The sequence below is a fragment of the Balaenoptera musculus genome, chromosome 9 (assembly GCF_009873245.2).
Source record: "Balaenoptera musculus isolate JJ_BM4_2016_0621 chromosome 9, mBalMus1.pri.v3, whole genome shotgun sequence".
Lineage (NCBI taxonomy): Eukaryota > Metazoa > Chordata > Mammalia > Artiodactyla > Balaenopteridae > Balaenoptera > Balaenoptera musculus.
The window spans coordinates 1104669-1124782 of record NC_045793.1 but is presented as its reverse complement, the minus strand read 5'-3'; the positions used below and the strand labels follow the sequence as shown (position 1 = coordinate 1124782).

The window sequence follows — 20114 nt, the reverse complement described above, 5'->3', positions numbered from 1 at the left end:
TCATCCAGCCTGCTCTTCCTTATTCTCCTAAACGCCTGCAAACTTAGTAATTGTCTAAACCCCCTACCCCTCACACAACCACAGTGAGGAAAGATTTCATCTCAGAAACAAGGTCACAGCCTAAGTTCACCAGAAGTCAAAAATCTGGGTAGAAATCTGAAAATTCCATCAACAACCCTGATATTTCTAACAATCTTCATGCTTTGTTACCTGGATGAAATGTTCAGATATTTGATGAGACTAGTTTTTATCTTAGCTGTTCTACAAAATCTCACTGAAGATCAGTTTGCCCAAAGTACCACGGAAAACTACCAGCCAATAGCTTAACCCAAACTTAACATGTAAAATCAATCGAACAACTAAACCAATGTGGAATATTTAGATATACTTACACAAATAAGGCAACTATTGAAATACAAAGGTGTGCGAGCACGTGTGCATCTCCAAACACAAACGCAGCCACGTCAGAAGCACGAAGTAAGCAGTCACGGTCCCGGGGAGCAAATTCTCCCCTGGTGGGTCGGAAATACTGATCAGCTCTTTCAGATCACCTGGGTTCCACGTATTAAATTCCCACAGCAATCACGGACTGGTTCCCAGATGACACAAAAAACAGCCTCTGAGAGAGTCGCACACTGGAGTAACATAGGCCCAGTGCATTCGGACATATTCAGATGAAACCAAGATGATACTAGGTGTGAGAAAACGAGGACTTTTAAGACACGACAAGAGCGCACACCTGTACAGGGGTCATCGGCTGCTGGCTCTCCTTGGGTGCCACGTGGGAGGGAGCCCAGCTGCTTTCTCCAGCCTGGTTCTCCCAGAGAACCACCCGGAGCTCGCGCCCAGCTGCTTTCTCCATCCTGCGCGGGGCTCCAGCAGGACCGTGAGCCCAGAGCACGCGTGGGATCCGCCCCAGGCCCTAAAGGCGACGTCCCTGCCAGACCAAACTTCCAGAGCTTCTGGAAATCTGAACATTGCCTTTCTCCTGTTCACAGGACACCGGGCTCTAACTGGGTGGCGCTCTAAACTGGGTATTTTAGTCCCTGCCATCAACTCAGTGGGAAAAACCAGGACAAAGAAATAAAGGAAAGATGCGTTTCCAGGCGCTGACAATGCGCCCGTTGTTTGACCCCTCATGGCCTCTCCAGCATCTGGTGCAGAGCCTGCACGGCCTAGGTGCTCAAGAAACGCTTCCTGGATGGATGAAGGGTGCGTCACCCACTGAACCCTGCCTGGAGAAGAGGCCCAGCTCCCTCAGCCTCTGACTCAGCCCCGGAGCCAAGGCCAAGGCTGCACGGCGGACACGTGGGCGTAAGTGACCGCCAGGGTCACCTTGAGAGACGTGGAACCACGGAGGCCCCGCCAATGTGGAAAAATGGGTCTCAGGGCTTCGTTTTACAGTTTTCTTCAACAATATTTACTGTTTACAATCTTAAATCGAATGAGCACTCAGCAGAGGGAAAGGCAGACTTCTATGCTATTAAACAAATTTTAATTTCTTGCAGAATACCCTCATATATTGTATTTTTTTCTGCCTCGCTTTTTTCTCTGGCTACCTTACCAACCCTCTCACCTTCGCCAGGATGTTTGGGGATATTGCATAATCTATTCCTGGGATGCATGAGCAGCTCTGGAGCCTATAAAATATTCATTTGCTTTCAAAAATATTTGCACCCTGCTGTCAAACGTGGGTAGATTCATGTGGAGTATTGGAAAATGCCTATTTTAATGGCAAATGCTTTCCTCAGACCTCTCTTTCCACTAAAACATTTTCTTCAAAATTATTTTCATAAGATGAACAATTTCAACATTAGCGGCTAATCCCATTTCATTTAAAACTCTGCTGATAAAATTCTTTGCTTGTCATTCAAATAGTAAGTAATAATTATAGATTTGAGGCTCCCATCTCTGGATTCATTAACGGTAAATTGCATGGAAGTCTGAAGCATAAGGCAGCTTTGATACATCTCAAAATGCAATTTCCATAGCTTCCCTTGGCTATGTACAATTAATTATACAGTTAATATGGGAAATATGTTAATGAAAGAAACATTATTCATCCAGACCACCTGCCTTTACCAAATATCTTTTGTGTGCTTCTCTTCTTTTTGTACTTTTGGTCTACAAACAGTAAAAAAAACACCCTCACAATTGATAATGTGGTGATTTTAAATATCAGTCTGCCAGGCTGCAGCTACTTCCATTAACACAAGTCTAAAGAAAAATTAGTTCAAGTTTGTGATATTTCTACTAATTTCTGCCTTTTAGCAGTTTAAGATGTCTATCCATGGCATTTCAAACGCCTAAAATAGCTGTTTATCAAACAAAAAAATTACTATTAAGTTGTCTTATTCCTACCAACGATATACTCATCTTCATAGATAAACAGAAAACACTGGAAAACTGAGAAGAAACTGCAAGAAAGATGAAGAGATAAACCCCAATCATTCTGAATAGATTAAACTCTCCTAAATCATTTCTCATCCATTGTAAACCTCTGTGCTTAACAATAATTAAATCCTCTCTTCTTTGGATAATCAAAGTTTGTCTATAGATGGTTTAGTGCAGAAGCCAATGTTAACCTTTACAAAGAAAAGTTAATGTTTCTGAGACTTGGATGTGGAAGAGAAATCAGAATAGTTTAACTAGAAAAGTAAACTGTCTGGCTAAAGCTACGTTTCTGTTTACTTTTTATAAATTACTCAGACAGTATGTAAAAATGCATTTGCAAGTATTAGTTTTACAACAAATTTTTATTATATAGACTAATAAAAAGTCTTTATTCAATGAGAAAATAAGAATTTGATTCCAACCTCAATCATGTCTTTTTGACATATGAAAAATACTTTCAGCCATGAGTTATTCAGAAATTCCATTAATGTTCAAAATGCAGTTGGAAACCAACCTTAGATTCCAGAGTTGATAGGAAATCAGAGGAAAAAAGAATCATGATAATGCAGTTTTAAGATAACCAACCCTCAAAGATCTTCTAATACAGAAACAAACTCTAGGAGACAAAAGAATCTCCAAATCGACCTCCCTGCTACTTCTAGCATGTGGGGGAGGGGTGGTACCTGACGGGTAACCCCCCCCCCCCCCAGACAAGAAGTTGAGCGATGAAGAAATCATTTACATTTTCACTGTCGTTCAGTGACTTGGGCAGTGTTTCCTTAAGATCTTCTTGAAAAGCAGTTTTGAATAATGTTTCTATATGTGTGTACCAGCAGATCCATGTGTTTAAAGGGGCCATCCATCCATGCCTCCCCAACCAGATGGTCACCTACAAAATTCAAGCGGCCAATTCCAAGTCACAATTATAAGAGCAGATTCTCTCTAAGACCCAACACCTTCACTATCACCCAACTGACATGAAAAAGCCCAGAGGAGACAATTTTCACTCGAAAGATGACGACAGCGGTTTAACAGGGAAACCTTTCAGGAAGAGGAAGGAGGAGGGATGGTTGCCTAGCAACACACAGACAGCATCTCGCGCACTACAAAGCAGTAGGTCTTTTCTTAGCAGCAGCCTTTTCTGTTCTGTACCAATGATGTACTCATTATGATTTTCTGATGAAGTTTTTAGGAAGAATAAAGAATTCCAGCGAGTGCAGTAAAGGTTACCTAGGACAGTAACACAGGCACGAATTTTCTCTTCCATATCCATATGGGAAATTCTGGATTCTACAGCACATTATTAGAAAATATTTGCAGACGTTCTAAAAGTGCCCTTTGGAAGTAGAATGTTTGGTTTTTAATTTCCTAAAACTAACAGGCTACATGCTCGTGAGCAATAATACGAGAATGGGGGAATAGAAATGGCACCAAAACAGGAAAAGCTCATACAAGACACAAAAATTTATCTTCTCTTCACCAACCAAAATTGTTAAAAGGGAATGAAGCCTAGAATGTCCATCTCCTCTCTTTTCCCAGACCTTCCAACCAGCAGTGAAATAGCTAAAATACAGTGAAGAAAAAGGAAAAATGAAGATTCAATAGTCAGCCACAGCAACCAGGAGCTGGTTGACAAGTGTTCTTTGTGCAATTGCTTTGAAATGGGGAGTTCAAAGTAGAAGAGAGGAGAGTTGATCTATCAAAAATTATTTTCACTTTTTAGGGTGAAAAGTTAAGAGATAAGACTATCAAATGTATTTTTCATCTCTCCCCAGTTCAGCTGCCAATCATATTGTGTGCTGCCCAAATTACACGCCCACGAGTTCTCAAGGTTTGATGGGTGAAGCGGGAGGATTATCAGATGTCACCCATCTTGCTCCTCCATTCCAGCACAACCCAGCTACAGAACCGGTACCCACCCCTCCCGACAGCCGCCTTGATCATCACTGCAAAACACGCACCACCGGAATTTCTGCATGGCTACCAGCCCCTAGCATTTGGGCTCCACTCACCTGCCCACCTGCCTGCTGACCAAGGTGCCTGTCCATGCACACCCACAGACAGCTTATGCTGCACACACAGGTGTGCAGGCACTTCCTGAAGCAAGGTGACCCCTTTGCTCACATACAAAAGGGAAGTGTGGGGCTTCCCTGGTGGCGCAGTGGTTGAGAGTCTGCCTGCTAATGCAGGGGACACGGGTTCGAGCCCTGGTCTGGGAGGATCCCACATGCCACGGAGCAGCTGGGCCCGTGAGCCACAACTACTGAGCCTGCGCGTCTGCAGCCTGTGCTCCGCAACAAGAGAGGCCGCGACAGTGAGAGGCCCGCGCACCGCGATGAAGAGTGGCCCCCGCTCGCCACAACTAGAGAAAGCCCTCGCACGACCCGAAGACCCAACACAGCCAAAAATAAATAAATAAATAAATAAAGTAGCTATAAAAAAACAATCGAATTCATAAAAAAAAAAAGGGAAGTGTGGGAACTGGCCTGAACGAGATGGTTGATCACTCTCTTTGATCACAGGGACCCACCTTGAGGTGTCTTTCTTTATTACGCAGAACATGAAGTTGGGTCTTAGATATGACTGTCAAGGGGACATGAAATTAACTGGTAGCAGCATCTGCACTGTGTTTTAACCTGCGATGAGTCTCACGTTCCCGGAGACGAGAAGAACGGGGTAAACTGAAGGGCCTCCTCTATAAGATGTCTAGGGACGCTGTGTAAACGGCATGGTCTGCCTTTCACAAAATTAAGGGAAATCCCCAGGAATCCACATGAAGAGGGAGGTACGTGACCTGAAGTCACTCAAGCCTTCGAGGGAGGGGCAGGGCCAAACGATTTCCTGTACCTCAGCCCCGGGCTCTGGGCTTCCACTGTCCACGTGGGGCCTTAGGGAAATCTGGCACGCAGGAGTCAGGGGGCTGGATGTGAGACCACACACGAACCAGGACCCTCAGAAGACCACGCCGTCAGTAAAAACATTTGTTCAGGCCGCAAGAAAGCTTACCTGTCTCCACATGGATTCAAGATGGGAAGACATTTGGACCCTGGGCCTCACCTGGGATTGAGGGTCAAATTTACAATATATACATCATCTGGGAATCTCTGAGTGGGGAATTGATGGAAAGATGGTCCTGGTTTAATGGTAGCCTGGAGTGGCTAGAATATCAATCTCAAAACCTCTCTTTTGAGGTTAACACAAAATTCTGAGAGACAGAGCCCCACTTATGAGGAGCTTATAATCCAAAATTACAGAACCCACCAGACGGCAAACATACCCAAGTGCAGGTTTCGATTCATAGGAACTAAGACAATAGAAGTATTAGGTGGAAACAACCCAATGCCACATTTGTAAGAACTGAAGATATTAAAGGAGGATTGACAATATAAGACAAGAACAACACAGCAGACGGATTTAAAAAAGAATAACGTAACAACTGCAAATGAAAAGTGTACTCCTGGAGATGACAGACACAATGGATGGATTGCACAGTAGACTAGACTCTGCTGAAGAGAAACAGGGCATACTAGATGGCAGGTCTGTCTGAGGAAATTCCCTGGAATGCAGGGCAGAGGGATAAAGAGAGAAAATACGGAAGGGAGAGTAAGAACGCCCAACATTTTCTACTAGAGGAGAGAACTGAGAGAATGGAAGACAGTCAAATTTAAACTGTAAATGGTTTGTCATTTTCTAGAATCGATGGAAGATAGCAATTCTCTGATTCAGGAATCATAGTAAGTCCTGAGCCAAAAACACAACAAACTAAAAAACAACCCCTCCCCGCCCGCAAAAAACCCATATATAATGAAATAGGTCCACACCAAGACAAGGCACAAAGAAGTTCCAGAACAACAGAGGTGTAGAATTCAGGAAGAAAGTAAGATGACCCCTGAAGGAACAGCCCCTGGACCAGCAACAAACAGCCTTTTCAACAGCTACGGCATCAAAGGCAAGAAAATAGTATTTTTAAAGTAATGAGAGAAAATTAACTAGAATTTGATCCTTGTCTAATCTATCATGCAAGTGTGGGGATTAATTAAAGACATTTTCAGACAAAGACAGGGAGACTTTCCTATTAAAAGACTGAAAGAAGGATATAGTTTTGGAAAAGAGATTTTAATCAAAACAAAGAACTGAGAAGGCGTGATGGTGATGAAAAAAAATAACAGTCAATCTGAACAAGGGCTGACTATGAAAATCAGTAATAAAAATGGTTAATTTAGGGGTATAAATGTTAAGGTGAAACTAAAATACTGGGCAATGACAATACGTGTGTCAGAGGGAGATGCCGGGTTCAGAGTCGGAGATTCTGGGTTTACTTGGGAGGAGGGCAGAGCTATGCTCGTCAAAATGATGAGGACAGTTATTAAATTATAACTGCTGGGCCAGTAGAGGGGAAAGAGGGGATAAGGCCAACGCCGTCACCCCAGCAGTGGTTAGGAAACGAGGCCACAGGCACACCGTGACACTGGCACCTCACCTCCAGCATCCCTAGTTCTGAGGACGTCCGGACAGCACTGCAGATCCTGAGCGACTCTCTTTCCCCAACAACCGTACGATCACGTGGGCTTTGTAAGCCGTCATGCTTTATGGGTGGGGAGGCCCGAGGGGATGGTTTTGAGCTGCCCCAGGTGTCACCTTGGGGAGCAGCCTCTGGATCTGGGACCACCTTTCATCAGAGCGTCTCTGGGTCCCTCCCCTCTGACTCCGGAAGAGAAAACATCAGAGGACAGTGGTCACGACCCACTCAGTTCCTGCTTGTCTGTCACCAGTGCCCTCACCCTCTGGCAGATGCACTCAAGTAAGTGAACAAACCAATAACCAGGTGTCACTTTTCTCGTTCAAGAAGCCGCAGTGGCCACACACGGATGGGACACAGCCCCTCACGCTGGTGCTCCAGCCGCCCCACGTCTGGCCCAGGGTCACGGCCACTCGAGGCTGCGTGCGTGTCCTGTTCCTCCCACGGACTCTCGCCCTGTGAGCGGAATCAGGGTTCCTGGAGGGGCTGTGACCTTCCCTGCTGTCTCCTGCCCGCCCCAGGACGGCTGCTCCTCCCTGACCAGGCCCCCCAGGACGGAGACGTCTCCCAGCAAAGGAACGTGATTGGCACTTGGCTGAGTCTAGTGTATTCTGGCCGTGCCCCCCTCCTCATTTCAAGTAGATTGAAAACTTCTCAGGGGTAACACACCGACCATCGACTTCACTCAGGCACTCAGGAAACTTCTACTGAAAACCCCCCTATGTCCAAGAGCTGTGCCAGATGCCAAGCATAGAAAGGTGAGCAAAAGTGGTCCACTGATGAATTACTGGCGAAACCCTATGGTTTAGTGCAATTTCAAAAGCTACATATTATATACTATTAATTTTACACCTGAGTCTGTACATGAACAATCAGATCATTCTGCCCTGGGCCTGGACTGATACTGCTGTCACTCCGTTCCCAAGAGGAAGCCGATGGGCTGGAAGAATGCAGCCTCTTTTCTGGGCATCCCATCAGGTTTATTTGAGGGGGGGTCCCAGTAGGCCACCGGGCACTCAGGAAACATTTCTTGTTCATATGTATGAACGGACACTTTCCGAGTGCCATTTGGACACCAGTTTCAATTTTTTCCCCTCAGAAACATTAACTCACAGACTTACTACCAAATTTAGTGTTTGATTATTCCATTTAATTCAACAAATACCAACTGGATGCTTGATCCTACTCTATGTTACCCTATCTTCTCACCAGCAGAAGGTCTAACATGCAAGGAAACCATTCTAGCATCATTCTAGCACTTTAAACGATAAATCAGATTTTTAAAAATAACATGGCAAGTTACATCCCTCACCAAAAATATAATAAGTAGTTCTGCACCCCCCCAAGACTGGGCAGTGGAAACGGAACTCGCTGCCTTGTATCAACACCAAACTGTCACGAGTCACTGACGCTGCAGATGCCAGAGGAGCCCTGGTGCCGAGGGGCCGGCCGAGTGTGGGCAGCAGACACGATCACAGCCCCTCAGCACAGGCTGCACCCCAGCGGCCAGGGCCCTCGGGAGGGGCTGCAGGCCAGCTCTCCGAGTCCACGGCTGACTCCCACGTGTGGACTAATAAATGGGCACGGAAGACAGACAAGAGTGAACTAGTTTCATTCCGACACCACGTTAGTAAACTCGCGTTGGCATCCGTGGTTGGTGCCATGTAACACGGAGAACTCCTGCCCCCGGGGTGGGCATCCCCACGGGACACTTCAAAAACCATTCTTGGAGGGAACAATAAATGGCTCCCCAAATTATGAAAAGTCCCACGTGGCTAGAGAAATGTAAACTAAACTACTTTGAAATAGCATTTCCACTCACCAGTGGAAGATCCAAGCTGGCCAGTACCCGAGCCTCAGGAGGGTCTGGGGATACAGTGCCATTTTCTGCATAGTTGGTGGGAGCATCAATTAGTCAAACGTTCTGGCAGGAAACTTGGCAATGCCTCTCCAAATAAACAACAAGACCTAGGTTCTTCCAGAAATTCAACCTACAATTATTTTTACACATGCTGTGATGCTGCAGTGGCCAAGTCTGAAAATTGCCTACATGACCTTTACTAGCGTACAATAAATAAGTTACTGTACGTTGAACAACAGAATGATATAGACCGTTAAGGTGAGCAGAGTCACATACACTCACGTGGAGCCGTCTCCTAGACACAGCGTCACGTGAGGGACAGTGTGTGGTTCCCAGTAACAGTGTTGCCTGTGGGGGAGGGCTGGGATCCCAGAAGTCATCACATGGATGGAGGACAAGCTCTCCACGGCCTACCTTCCCACCAGCTGTGCAAGTCGTTATTAAAATGTTTCCATGAACACAAACACAAAACACAGTCCTTGAACCTGGGTGGCTGGGACTCAAACGACAGGAAGACGCTAAGAGAATGGTAAATGTAGGTCACTGCAAACTTGCTTTAAGAAGATGCAGGATTTAGAGCTAGATGTTGCTCTCAATTTGGGAATTGCTGGATAACTACCCTCCTGCGAGGATGAAGATGGGCGGCCACCCAAGAACTGCGAGGAGGCAGAGGAAGGGTCCCAAGGACTGATTAAACGCCTACTGTGTGCCAGACACACGCTGGGCACCACACACACACACACACACACACACACACACACACAGCTGTCTTGTCTGAGTAGCTGGGTCCTCCTGGAACCTTAGGGGCCGTGAGCAGTCTGAAGTGGGTGCCGACCAGTTCTGGCCCCCAAGCTCACCTCGAGGGCAGGTGTTTCCGGGTCGCAGAGGTAGTGCCCGGGGTGAGAAAATGCACAGACACGGGGGCCTCTAGCAAAGCCCCAAGCCGCTCCAACATGGGAACTCTGGGTTAGGGCCTGCCCGAGGCCTTGGCCGCCATCGGGGGTCAGATCAATTCTACGGGAATGGGACTCGGGTTCACCGCATGACCCCAGCAGCAGCCCACCCGAGTGGGCGCAGCTTCCTCTGGCCTCGACTCCATCACCTCCTGCCCCGTCAGTGCAGCCCTGGACCTCTGACCACATGCCCTGCGTGGCTGGCCTGCAAGGCTTCCCGTGGCCATCCCCCAAGTTCTGGGAGGGCTGGCAGCCGGGGGCACAGCGTTTGATGCATTTGAGCCATTTCACTCCCAGGAGGGCTTCTGTCTCAGCCTCAGGCAGGGTTCACATGGCAGGAAACAGCTTCCACGCAAGTTCGTGCTCCTCCAAGCGCAGACCACGGAGAGCGGCGCCGTGGGCGGGAGCCACGGCCTCAGAGCTCCGGGTGCCGGGACGTGGGTCCTACGGCGGCAGGCAGACCCCGGCTCGGCTGGACCTGACACCCTCGAGCAGGCACACGGCCGGAGGAAGCCCGGCCACCGTGTCAACTTCTTGGTGGCCCCGTCACCCTCACCACGAGGACAGCGGCCAGCTGAGCCTCAGACGCACATTCGGGTCACAGAGAGCAGGACCAGGGCGCGCGGCAAGGACCCTGGGCGACACTCTTTTAGGAATATAGGTGCTGAACTTAAAGACGAAGAAAACGGGGCCGCCCCCCCACCCCGCCCCGAAACAGACCCTCGGCCTCTGGGAAGAGACGTCGCTTCCTGGTTAATCATTTAACTTACTATACCCGTGGGTATAAAAGTACCAGCTCAGGAGGCTGGTGCCAGATAAAATGAGAGTGATCACTCAGTGCAAATGTCCCACGATCAAGGAGCGCAGGAGGCGGACGCCGTGGAGAGGCCCCGAGCCCTGCGGGTTGGGCTGTGACGTCCGAGGTGGCCTGTCCCCTTCGTGGGCACGGCATCCTTCACCCCTCGCAGGTCCAGAGCAACTGTCTGTCGCCAAACACTTCTGCTTCCGTAAGCTTCCTCCCTTCCGTGACGATGGGGAGGCTTGGTCACATTTCGCAAGGTGGTAACTTCCCATTTTTCAGGTGTTTACATCACTGCTCTTGGTCTTCTTGTCTTCATCTGTGAAACGGGCTGAAACCAGTTCCTACTTCATGGTTTCCTAGGCCAGTGCTGTTACCTAAACACTCAGTGACGCTCATTCCTGTTGTATCGAATTCTGCAAGAACAAAGGGGATGCAAAGATCCAGTCCATACCCTCACCTTCAACTTGGATGAAGGCGTGGCCCCTCCGTCCACACAGCTGCATGCCGTGCACTGTCTCTGTGACCAGCGGCTGGTTTCCGAGGAACCAGGGACCAGGACGGCCACCTGCTCCTGACACCGCCCACAAAGCTGCCATGCTGACACGCCAGCCTCTGAAATCAAACGTGCTCTAGAAACAGGTCTTTCCGAAGGATAAGTTCAAACGTGATCCTTTACCTTTCGAAAGGATGGACGGCAGTTCTTAAGCTGAGTCCCACAACGTATATAAAACACAACAATGTTGATAATAGTTCCCTTGAGTCACTGGAACGAGGCCACCCGTTTCCAGAGCTCTGCTCTGAGCCTGGTCAGACCTGGCCACGTTGCCTTGGAAAACGTGTCTTCAGAAGCCGACCAGGTTCACAGCTGAGGGTGTTTCCCTTCCCGTCTCCCTCCTCCCGGTGACGTCGTTCCTTCGACAAACGTCCGGGGTCTCCTACCTCGCCCCAGGCCCGGGCGCCGCATGGCTCGGGGAGCCTGTCAGGCACAGCCTCCCGGGCACCCCCTTCCTGGGCTTGCAAATCCCCCCAAAGCACCCTCACCGTGTGCCCGGGGCTGCAGTTTCCAGGGCGTGTGACATTTTCCCTGTGGAGGCCCTTTTCCCCTTAGTTTCATCAAAGGAGAATTGGTTCCATTTTTTTTGCCGTGATCCTTTCAGCCTGAATCTTTACAACTGTAGGTTCCACAGGTGCAGCATCTCACACTCGGTCTCGTTTAACCCTCACAGGGACCTCGCAGGAGGCGCTATTACTAAGCCCGTCTTGGGGATGAGAAAACGGAGGCTGAAGGATTTGTCAGGGACGTGGGACCAGGACACAGCTAAGCTTCCTAGCTTCGCCCCGGTTTCTGGGGCCGCAGTATCCGTGCCGTCAGCCGCATGCTCCATCTCCAGATCGACCCCTCGGGCCCTGGCAGCTCGGAGGCCGTGCTGGGCTCGGCAGGAGGACGTGGCTCCTGGGGGGAGGGGCTCTTGATGGTCGACCCCGCCCCTTCCCACGTGTCCACTGGGCAGCTGCCAGGCCTTCCCCCTCCCCACTTCCCGGCACCGGCCGACACTCACGTCCCTGAGACCTCAGTGCCTCTAGGCCTCAGTCAACACCTGCTTCCCTGGCCCCTTCCTCTGTGTCTCGTCCACCTGGCTGGGATCCCTGGCTCAGCGGTAATTAGGTCCCTCCCTGCAGTTAAGCTACGCTCGGCCTCCTCCGCCGCGAAGACCGCCCAGAGCAGCTGGGCTGGCGGCAGTGGCTTTGTCACCTGCACAGCGGCCTGCGACCTCCCGCCAGCCGGAGACCTTCCTTCTTCCACGGAAAGCCCTGCCTCCTTTCCAGGGGAGGGCGAATTCTGCTCACCCCTGGGAGGAGCGTCTATGCCTAGAGTTCTGTACCACGGCGCCCAGCGTGAAGCCACAGCACGTAAACCAACATCACGCTGCAGTGGGTGGAGTGACCGCGAGAGGGAGAAGGCGCTCGGGGCGCCTCCCCCAGGTCAGCCCTCCGACAGTCCTCCAGCGACAGGTCGATGTTTGCCTTTCCAGCTTCCTGTACCACTCATTCCTTCCAAGGCACCTCCGTCCTCTGCCAAGGAGAACGTTCCAGTTCTGCGCACTGGCCTCCTGAGCTACTCCTCGCTTCCACCCGGCTGTCCAAACGTGAGTAGCTTTGCTGTTGGTTCCACCACGTCTTTAACTTGAAATGTCACATCCGTGTGATGTTCACGGGAGCAGCTGGGCATCAGGAACGGTGGGTTCCTGGGACTTGCCTGGACTTTGCATAACGTACCTCGGGGCCTCTGAAACCTCAGCGCGTGGTTCAGGGAGATGGCCGTGGCGGCTGTCTGATGACCGGGAACGGTCCTGACGGAGGGCCGGGATGGCTGCGCGCCACCCGCCGGTCTCCCTGCGGCCGTAATGAGTCAGGGGGTCGGGGCTCCCGTGTGTCCTGAGGTCCGGCACAGGCGGCTTCGCTGCAGCCCTTGCAGATGGGAAGCCAGCATCCACGTGCCAGTAACAAGACAGGCCCTGCGAACGTGGCTCTGTTCTGGTTGAATGTGTCCCATGGCCTTTCCCGTGAGAAAGGGCTGCAGTTTCAGAGCCTAAAAGACGAGCCATTTCACTTGCTTTCGTGGATGGGAAGGTGTAAAAATGCCAAGTGGGGCTCCCTTCTGCCACGTCTCCACACCTCGGGGTCCCGTACGGGGGGCCGAAGACCACGGTAGGGCTGAGAAAACCCCTCTGTAAGCGGGCGAGAGGGCAGAAAACAGGACTGGGGCGTGAGGGCCAGACGCCCGGGCGTGCACAGTGGGGCCCCCATGGCTGAGCTGGACCCTCTCCACGGTGCCCGGCGCCTGCTCCCCTCTCAGAGTCGGGAGGAGTAGCTGGTGACCCCAATTCAAATGAAGCGTCGGTCGGTTAACAAGAAGCCTTGAGTCCAGGGGGCGGCCAAGCGCCCGCAGGTTTCTGGGTTGGTCGGCGGTGGACGTGGGTTTGGAAGCTGTCGCCGCCATCGCCCGGGGGACGCCTCGCGTTAGGCTCGGCCGCGGGGTGGCCTGCGGACGGCGGGTCAGCTCTGTAGCGTGGGGCCACCACCAGGCTCCCTGTCACGTCTGCCATCACGCACGGGTACCGCAAAACACAGTTTTCTACGAAAACTGCAACGTGTTCACGTCCCATTTGGAGGTGAGATACCGTCAAGCTGTAGCTCAGTTGTCTTGAAATATGAAGATACCAGAATATGATAAAGGCTCTCGAAATGCATCTCCCCCCCCCCCACCAACTTGTCAGATAAACGCACCTGGCTGATGTGTTGGCCCCAAAACCAAATCTCATTAGAAATCTGAATGAGATCGGTCGAGTTTCCTTTTCTAAAAGGAACGCATGTTGAAATGTTCTCTAAAAGTCAGCTCTAAACTAATATAACTGTTATTTGTCCAGAGAAGAGGTTCCTTCCGAGCTCCTGGCTGTGGGCGCACAGTAGGACGGCAGCACACGTCTGCAACTTGAGCGATGCGCCGTCTCCTCCGGAAACTGCGAACCCTGGGACTCAGGCCCCGGCCGCACGCGACCACAGTGGAGCCTTGGGAGTGCCGCGTGCTCCCAGCCCGGGCCCTCCGTCCACGTCCGCGGGGGGAGGAAGCAGAGGGAGGCGTCAGCTCAGCCGCGCTGATCCGCCGAGCTGAACCTCTCGACTTCGGCTTCCCTCGTCTGGTATCTCTGCTGTGCCCCTCAGTCCCCACGTCTGGCACCTGTGCCTCCTGCCCCCGGATCGGACATCCCGGGAGTGGGCGCCTCCACCCCCAACGTCCTGGGGGCATCCCCAGACCCACCTCCAGGCTCCACACTGAGGCTCTTCGGTGCAAACGTGGTTTCCCGGCTGCTCTGGGGTGACTGTCTGTGTCCTCCCACGTTCTCGTGTGGAATCCTAACCCCCAAGGTGATGGTGTCATGAGGTAGGGCCCTCATGACAGGGGTCAGTGCCCTAAGGAGATGCCACGGAGCTCCCTGCCCCTCCCACACGTGAGGACATGGCGAGAAGCTGCCGTCTGTGAGCCAGGACTCGGGCTCCCACCAGACCCCAGATCCGCTGGGCCTCCATCTCAGCCTTCCAGCCTCCAGACAGAGAGTTAATTAAGTGTCTGTTCAAGCCACTAGAAGGGACAAAGACACTGGCCTTCCCAGTCCCTTCCCCTTCCTGGGAAGTTAGCTGTGCAGTGGAAACTCTTCCCTGATCCACGAGAGCCCCGATGCTCTGGGGGCAGTGACTCAGGCTCTGCCCTTCGTCACCCGAAGCCCCATCCCCAGTAGGAGAGACTATGGTCAGTGTGACGGTCACTGAACAGGGAGGGAGAGGCCTGTGGCCTGGAGACCTGGGAGGGCGGTGTCCACGCAGCCATCAGCACTCATCCACACAGCAAGAAGCGCTGAGTTGTGAACAAACCCTCTTAATAAAACTTGGACAGTAATCACGCATCAAGCACCACGTGCTCCAGGACGGGCAGGGGGCGGGTTCATCCTGGGGAGAGGGCTCCCCGCCAGGGGGGCTTCTGCACCGGACAGGGCCTCTGAAGGGCATACGAAGCAGCTGACCCCTCGCACGCCACTTTTAACGGGAAGCAGCCTGTAGGCGACATGCGTTCACCCAAAGGCTGCTCGGCGAGCTGGGGGCTGGAGGGAGGAGAGGACGGCGTCTGGAGTCGGGCTGGAGAAGCGGCGCACGCAGTGGGTGCTCACGCATGCACATTTCCAGGGTGGGGGCCGAGGGTTCTGTGCAGAGCCGGGACGACGCTCCCTCGGGGGGCCCTGGGCAGAGGGGCTGGACGTGGGGCGCCCTCCTCCTGCCGCCTCGGGCCGCATGCTGGGGAGCTGGCCCCCAAGCCTCTCGCGGCCACTCCCTCCCAACCCCGCGCGGAGAGCGCAGGCCTTACCAGGACCATGTGGCCGGTGGAGATGTCCATGTTGGGCTGCACGGGCTCCTCCGACCAGGACGAGGTGCTGCCCCGCGCCGAGGGGCTGGGCATCGGCCCGTCACTGAACTGGGAGGACACGCTGCTGACGCGGGACGTGCGCGCGGTTTCCGGGCGCTCAGACGGGCGCGCGGCCATGCGCTGCCGGCACAGCTCCTGCAAGACAGCGGGCGCCGGTCAGAGCCTCCCTACCTGCGTGCCCAGGGCCAGGGCCGACGGGGTCCACCCGTGACCACGCACAGATGTAGTCACGCCACACAGAGACACACACGGGTACATACGCTGTAGACACACACCCCCCCGACACAGATATACAGATACACAGACACAGATATACACACAGATATACACACAGATGTACACAGGTACACACACACCACACAGAGAAACACAGATAGATATGCTTTAGACACACACAGATATACATACACCACACAGATGTACACAGATAGATATGCTATAGACACACGCAGATACATACACACATACACAGAGACACACATAGACACACACAGATACGCACACAGACACACACAGATAGACACGCACAGATTCAGAAGGGGCCGCTGGGCCAACTCTGGCCTCCCTGGACCCTCAGAATGGTGTGTCATGTGCACTAACTCAGGCACCTTCCTTATCAGAATGTGGGCCCAGGCGGGAGGGAAGGGATTTTACACTGTGGACTGAAATACAGAAATTGGTACCAGGGTCAGGATGTTTACAGAAAAAAAAACTCTTTTTGGTTCTCCTTGTTCTCAAAACATCACTCCAACTGGTAAAGCCCACACGGGAGGGAATCCAGAGAAGCGCATACGAGACGGAAAGTGCAGGGTGGATGGGGAACGTGGCCCCCCTGGGCGGACACCAGACACGGGGCTCGGGCCTGACGGACGAGCCCCCCACCCGACGGAGCTCGGCTGGGTCAGTGCAGTCTTGGGCTGCCTCGTACAGGGATGCGTGACCAGCCTGGCCGGGGAGGCCCATCCATGCCTGTGGCCCTGCAACCACCAGACTCGGGTCTTGGCCGTCACCCAGCCCCCGGGAGACTCAGCCGGATGCCCTGCTCCCACCACTTCTGAGCAACCAAGCACCCCTGGGGAGAATTCAACAGTCACGATTTGGTGACTCCCAGCCTCTGCCCAGTGAACACGTCACTGTCACCCGAGCCGTCAAGCAAAATGACGTCAAGAAGAAGTTTATAAGAGCATCTGAGCCCAAGAGTTGAAAACTTGTTCAGGGGAGAAAGGACTCGTTGGAGATCTGAGGGTCCCCCACGCCCCTTGTTCTTCACCTGGTGCCATCAGGGGGCCGCAGCCCGCTTGCCCAACCAGCGCCGCGTGCCACAGGCCTCTCACTCCCGCGGGCACAGCCTCGGCCACGGGGCTGGTCCCCACTTCCTGTCCTCTCACGCGGTTGCCGCTTACTGGGCACTAAGGGTCGTCGTGAGGCCGCTGGGGGCTCGCTGTCCCCGGGGACGCGGTGCCAGCTCTTCCCCAGGTGGGAGGACGGCTCAGGCGCTTTGAGTGGGGGCCGGCTGGATGTGAACCCCCAGCCCCGCTAGAGCACCTGGTGACGGGGGTCAGTGTGGGCACCTGGAGGAGACGGCGGAAAAGACGAACTAGAAGAAAAAAGGGCCAGCAGCGAGGGTGGGGTCTCCCTGCCGGCCCTCCCCATCCAGGGCTCAGCAATTTCACATGGTTTCTAAACAACAAATCTGTTTGAAATTCCACCCACATTTCCTCAGAATCTTAAAAACAAAAAGAAACCCAGACACAACGGGTGATTGTAATAAGGCAGATGATACTAGGTACCAAGTCCGTGTCTCGCTGATTTCCCACTCACGCATGTGGAACATTACTTGATTTTGGGAATGCCCACCAAACAACGTTTCTGCAGTAATTTCCGTGGTTTCATTTAGTTCACCCAGAAGACCAGGTCCGATGAGCTTCGGCTAAGAGAGCTCAGAAAACGCCCTCCAAAAATAGGCTCCTCTGGGGAAGAAGATGTGAGATGTTTGAGATTCACCCTCTGAAAAGCAAAACATCAGAGCAGCTGGGTGTCTGCCCGTGGAGGTGCCAGGGATGAAGAGTGACGGCCAAGCCTGGATTCCTGTCCCTCTTCGGTCCCTGTGGAGAGTGGAGTGCCCCAGGCGGGGCCCTCGCGCAACCAGACCTTATGTGAACTCGGGTCAGGCACTCGAGGCCCCCAAGCCTGAGTGTTGTCACTTAAAAATGGAAGTAACAGGACAGTACAGAAGATGAAAAGGGTTCATGTGTGTGAGATGTCCGGTGCGGTGCCTGCCACGAGGTCCCATAGTTAATCAGTGCAACGGTAGAGGTACTGGGGCAGTGAAGATAAAAACAATTCTTTAAACCAGAACAAATTCTCGACGGCTTGGCGAGCTCAAAGATATTTCTAAAGAAAGCAAGAATTTTAGAGGCGGAGGTGCCCACGGAGCAAGCACTCAGACCTCCTCACTTGGCAGATGATTAGGACTGATGCACAGGCTCGGTGAAGGCCTCACAGGTGTCTGGTGGTCCCCTGGGACTGAACCTGTGACTCAGGCCCAGCACTCTTCCCGTTGCTGCCGAGAGCGGATTCCCCTTGCGGGTCTTTGTTTTTTAAAAATAAAAGCTGCAGTAGAGATCCAAGAAAAATCGGTCACCCGCACTTCCAACAGCAAACAAGGCTGAACATCGGTGCCTTGACTGCAGAGAGGAAGCCCCGGAGGCTGGCAGCCCGGGTGACGGCGCTTTGCCTGTGCAGAGGGGAGGTTCCTGGGCTGCGCAGGGACCCCGGGGGGGTGGGTCAGGCCTTCACCACGTGCTTCCATCTGCAAATAAAAACGGGTGCACCTGTTGAGGTGGGACGCTTGACCTCGAATTGACCGTAGTCCCGTTTCTACCTCTGGACTACCTGAGAGGTGGTGAAGCCAGGGTCTCTGGAAGGGTCAGGCGGTGGTGGGACCCCCGCGGTGGAAGCACTGCTCCTGGGAGGCCTGGGGGAGGTCCTGCCCAGCACCAGTGGCTGGGTGGGAGGGGGTGTGACACACCTGGGGCACAGCAGCCCCCATGCCCCCACCTCCCACGAGCCACCAGCGGAGGTGTGCTCCGAGGGCCGTGAGGAGACATTAGGGGAGCCCCTGCCTCCACAAAACTGCCCGGGACATGCCCACCAGGCCACCCAGGCGGGGAGACAGCTCCTCCTAGAACCTGGCCCAGGGCGCACCTGTCCCTCCAGAGGCTGCAATGAGAAGGGTAACACATTTCACGTCGATTCTTTCTTAGCTTCCGGGAAACTTCCATCCGCTCACATCCTGGAGTCTTGGCGATGCCTGATCCTGAGTCCCGGCTGCAGCCGTTACTGGCTGTGTGACCTTGGGCAAACCACCGAACCTCTCTGTGCCTCAGAGAGGCACCAACCTGGCAGCTCTCGGCAGGCCTGAATGAGAAACCGTGCTCAGGAGGAGCCTCCGGAACCGGGCGCACGCGTCTGGGTGACCGTCAGCCCTCACCGCTAACCTCCTCAGCAAACCACGCGTCCAGCACTGCGCTGGATGCCGGGCACGCCGGGCGGATGCAACCAGGGCCCGACTTCCGGGGGCTCACAGGCCAGCGGAGCTGAGCGGTGACAAGAGGTAGGGAGGTGTCAGGACGGGAGCCCTGGTCAGGGTGGAGCCGCGGGCGGGGACCCGGCGGGACAAAAACAGCTCTGGAGGCTGGGATGTGGGCGGTTCAGGCCCGCGGGGCTGCAAGAGCTTCCCAGCAAGTGGGGCCACAGGTCGGGGAGCAGGGGGACGGGACCATCCCGTGTCCCGCCCCGGGGCGGCAGTGCTGGTGCCCCCGTCCCGCATCTTCACTTTGCTCCCGTCACTGTGCTTGGGTTTCTGGAGTTAAGATGTTGGGAGCAAGCTGTGTGCGTGTGGCCCAAGGCCCACCTGTGCTGACGGGCTCTGGACACGTCGGAGGGAACCGTTCACCTGCGGCTGGCCTCTCTCTGCACCGCGCCTGTGGCTGAGGCAGCGTGGCTCCCGGCTGTGGCTGAAGGTTTCCTGGTCCCTTCAGCCTGCAGCTCAGCTCGCCCACGGGGGTCCGCCTGCCGCACTCCGCGAGGCTGGGGTCCGAGCCTCAGCGTCCTGATCTGAGACACGGGTTGAACACGTCTGGCTCAGATTAGGCTGTTGCACGGGCGGCAGTTGGGGAGCCGGAGCAGTGCCAGAGCTGCCACTGGCTTCAGAACAACAGGGCTGGGGGAGCCACGCCACACACGCGCCTGGACTGCAAGGTGGCAAGGTCCACCCCCGCTGCTGCCCTTGAGCCTAACACAAGAAGGCCAGACCTATCTGTCTGTGACAAAAGCAGCGATCACTCAAAAGTGGTTTAGTCTGAGCCGCCCGAGTCTGACGATCGTGCCCCTCAGGAGGAGACGCGCCGGTCCCGCTGCCTGAGGGAGGGGCTCGGGTGAATCTTCCATCATGGCTTGTTCTGCTTGGTACCAGGCAGAGTCCCTCCACGTCCCTGTGGCCGCCGCCTGAGCCCGAGCCCTGAGCTCTCACGTCTGGACACGCATCCTCCCCTCCTCCCCTACCTCCTGCTATGTCACCCCCCTTGCACTGTCACAGGACTCTC

The 20114-nt window shown here is 53.5% G+C and overlaps 1 protein-coding gene across 1 annotated transcript in view; it reads right to left on the bottom strand.

Annotated features, from left to right (window-relative positions):
- The window catches only part of PTPRN2 (protein tyrosine phosphatase receptor type N2), a 717039-nt gene that overhangs the window by 72528 nt on the left and 624397 nt on the right, over positions 1 to 20114 (bottom strand). The window contains exon 14 of the mRNA XM_036863887.1: positions 15448 to 15642. Within this exon, the coding sequence (XP_036719782.1) occupies positions 15448 to 15642 (195 nt within the window). The remainder of the gene's footprint in view (positions 1 to 15447; positions 15643 to 20114) is intronic.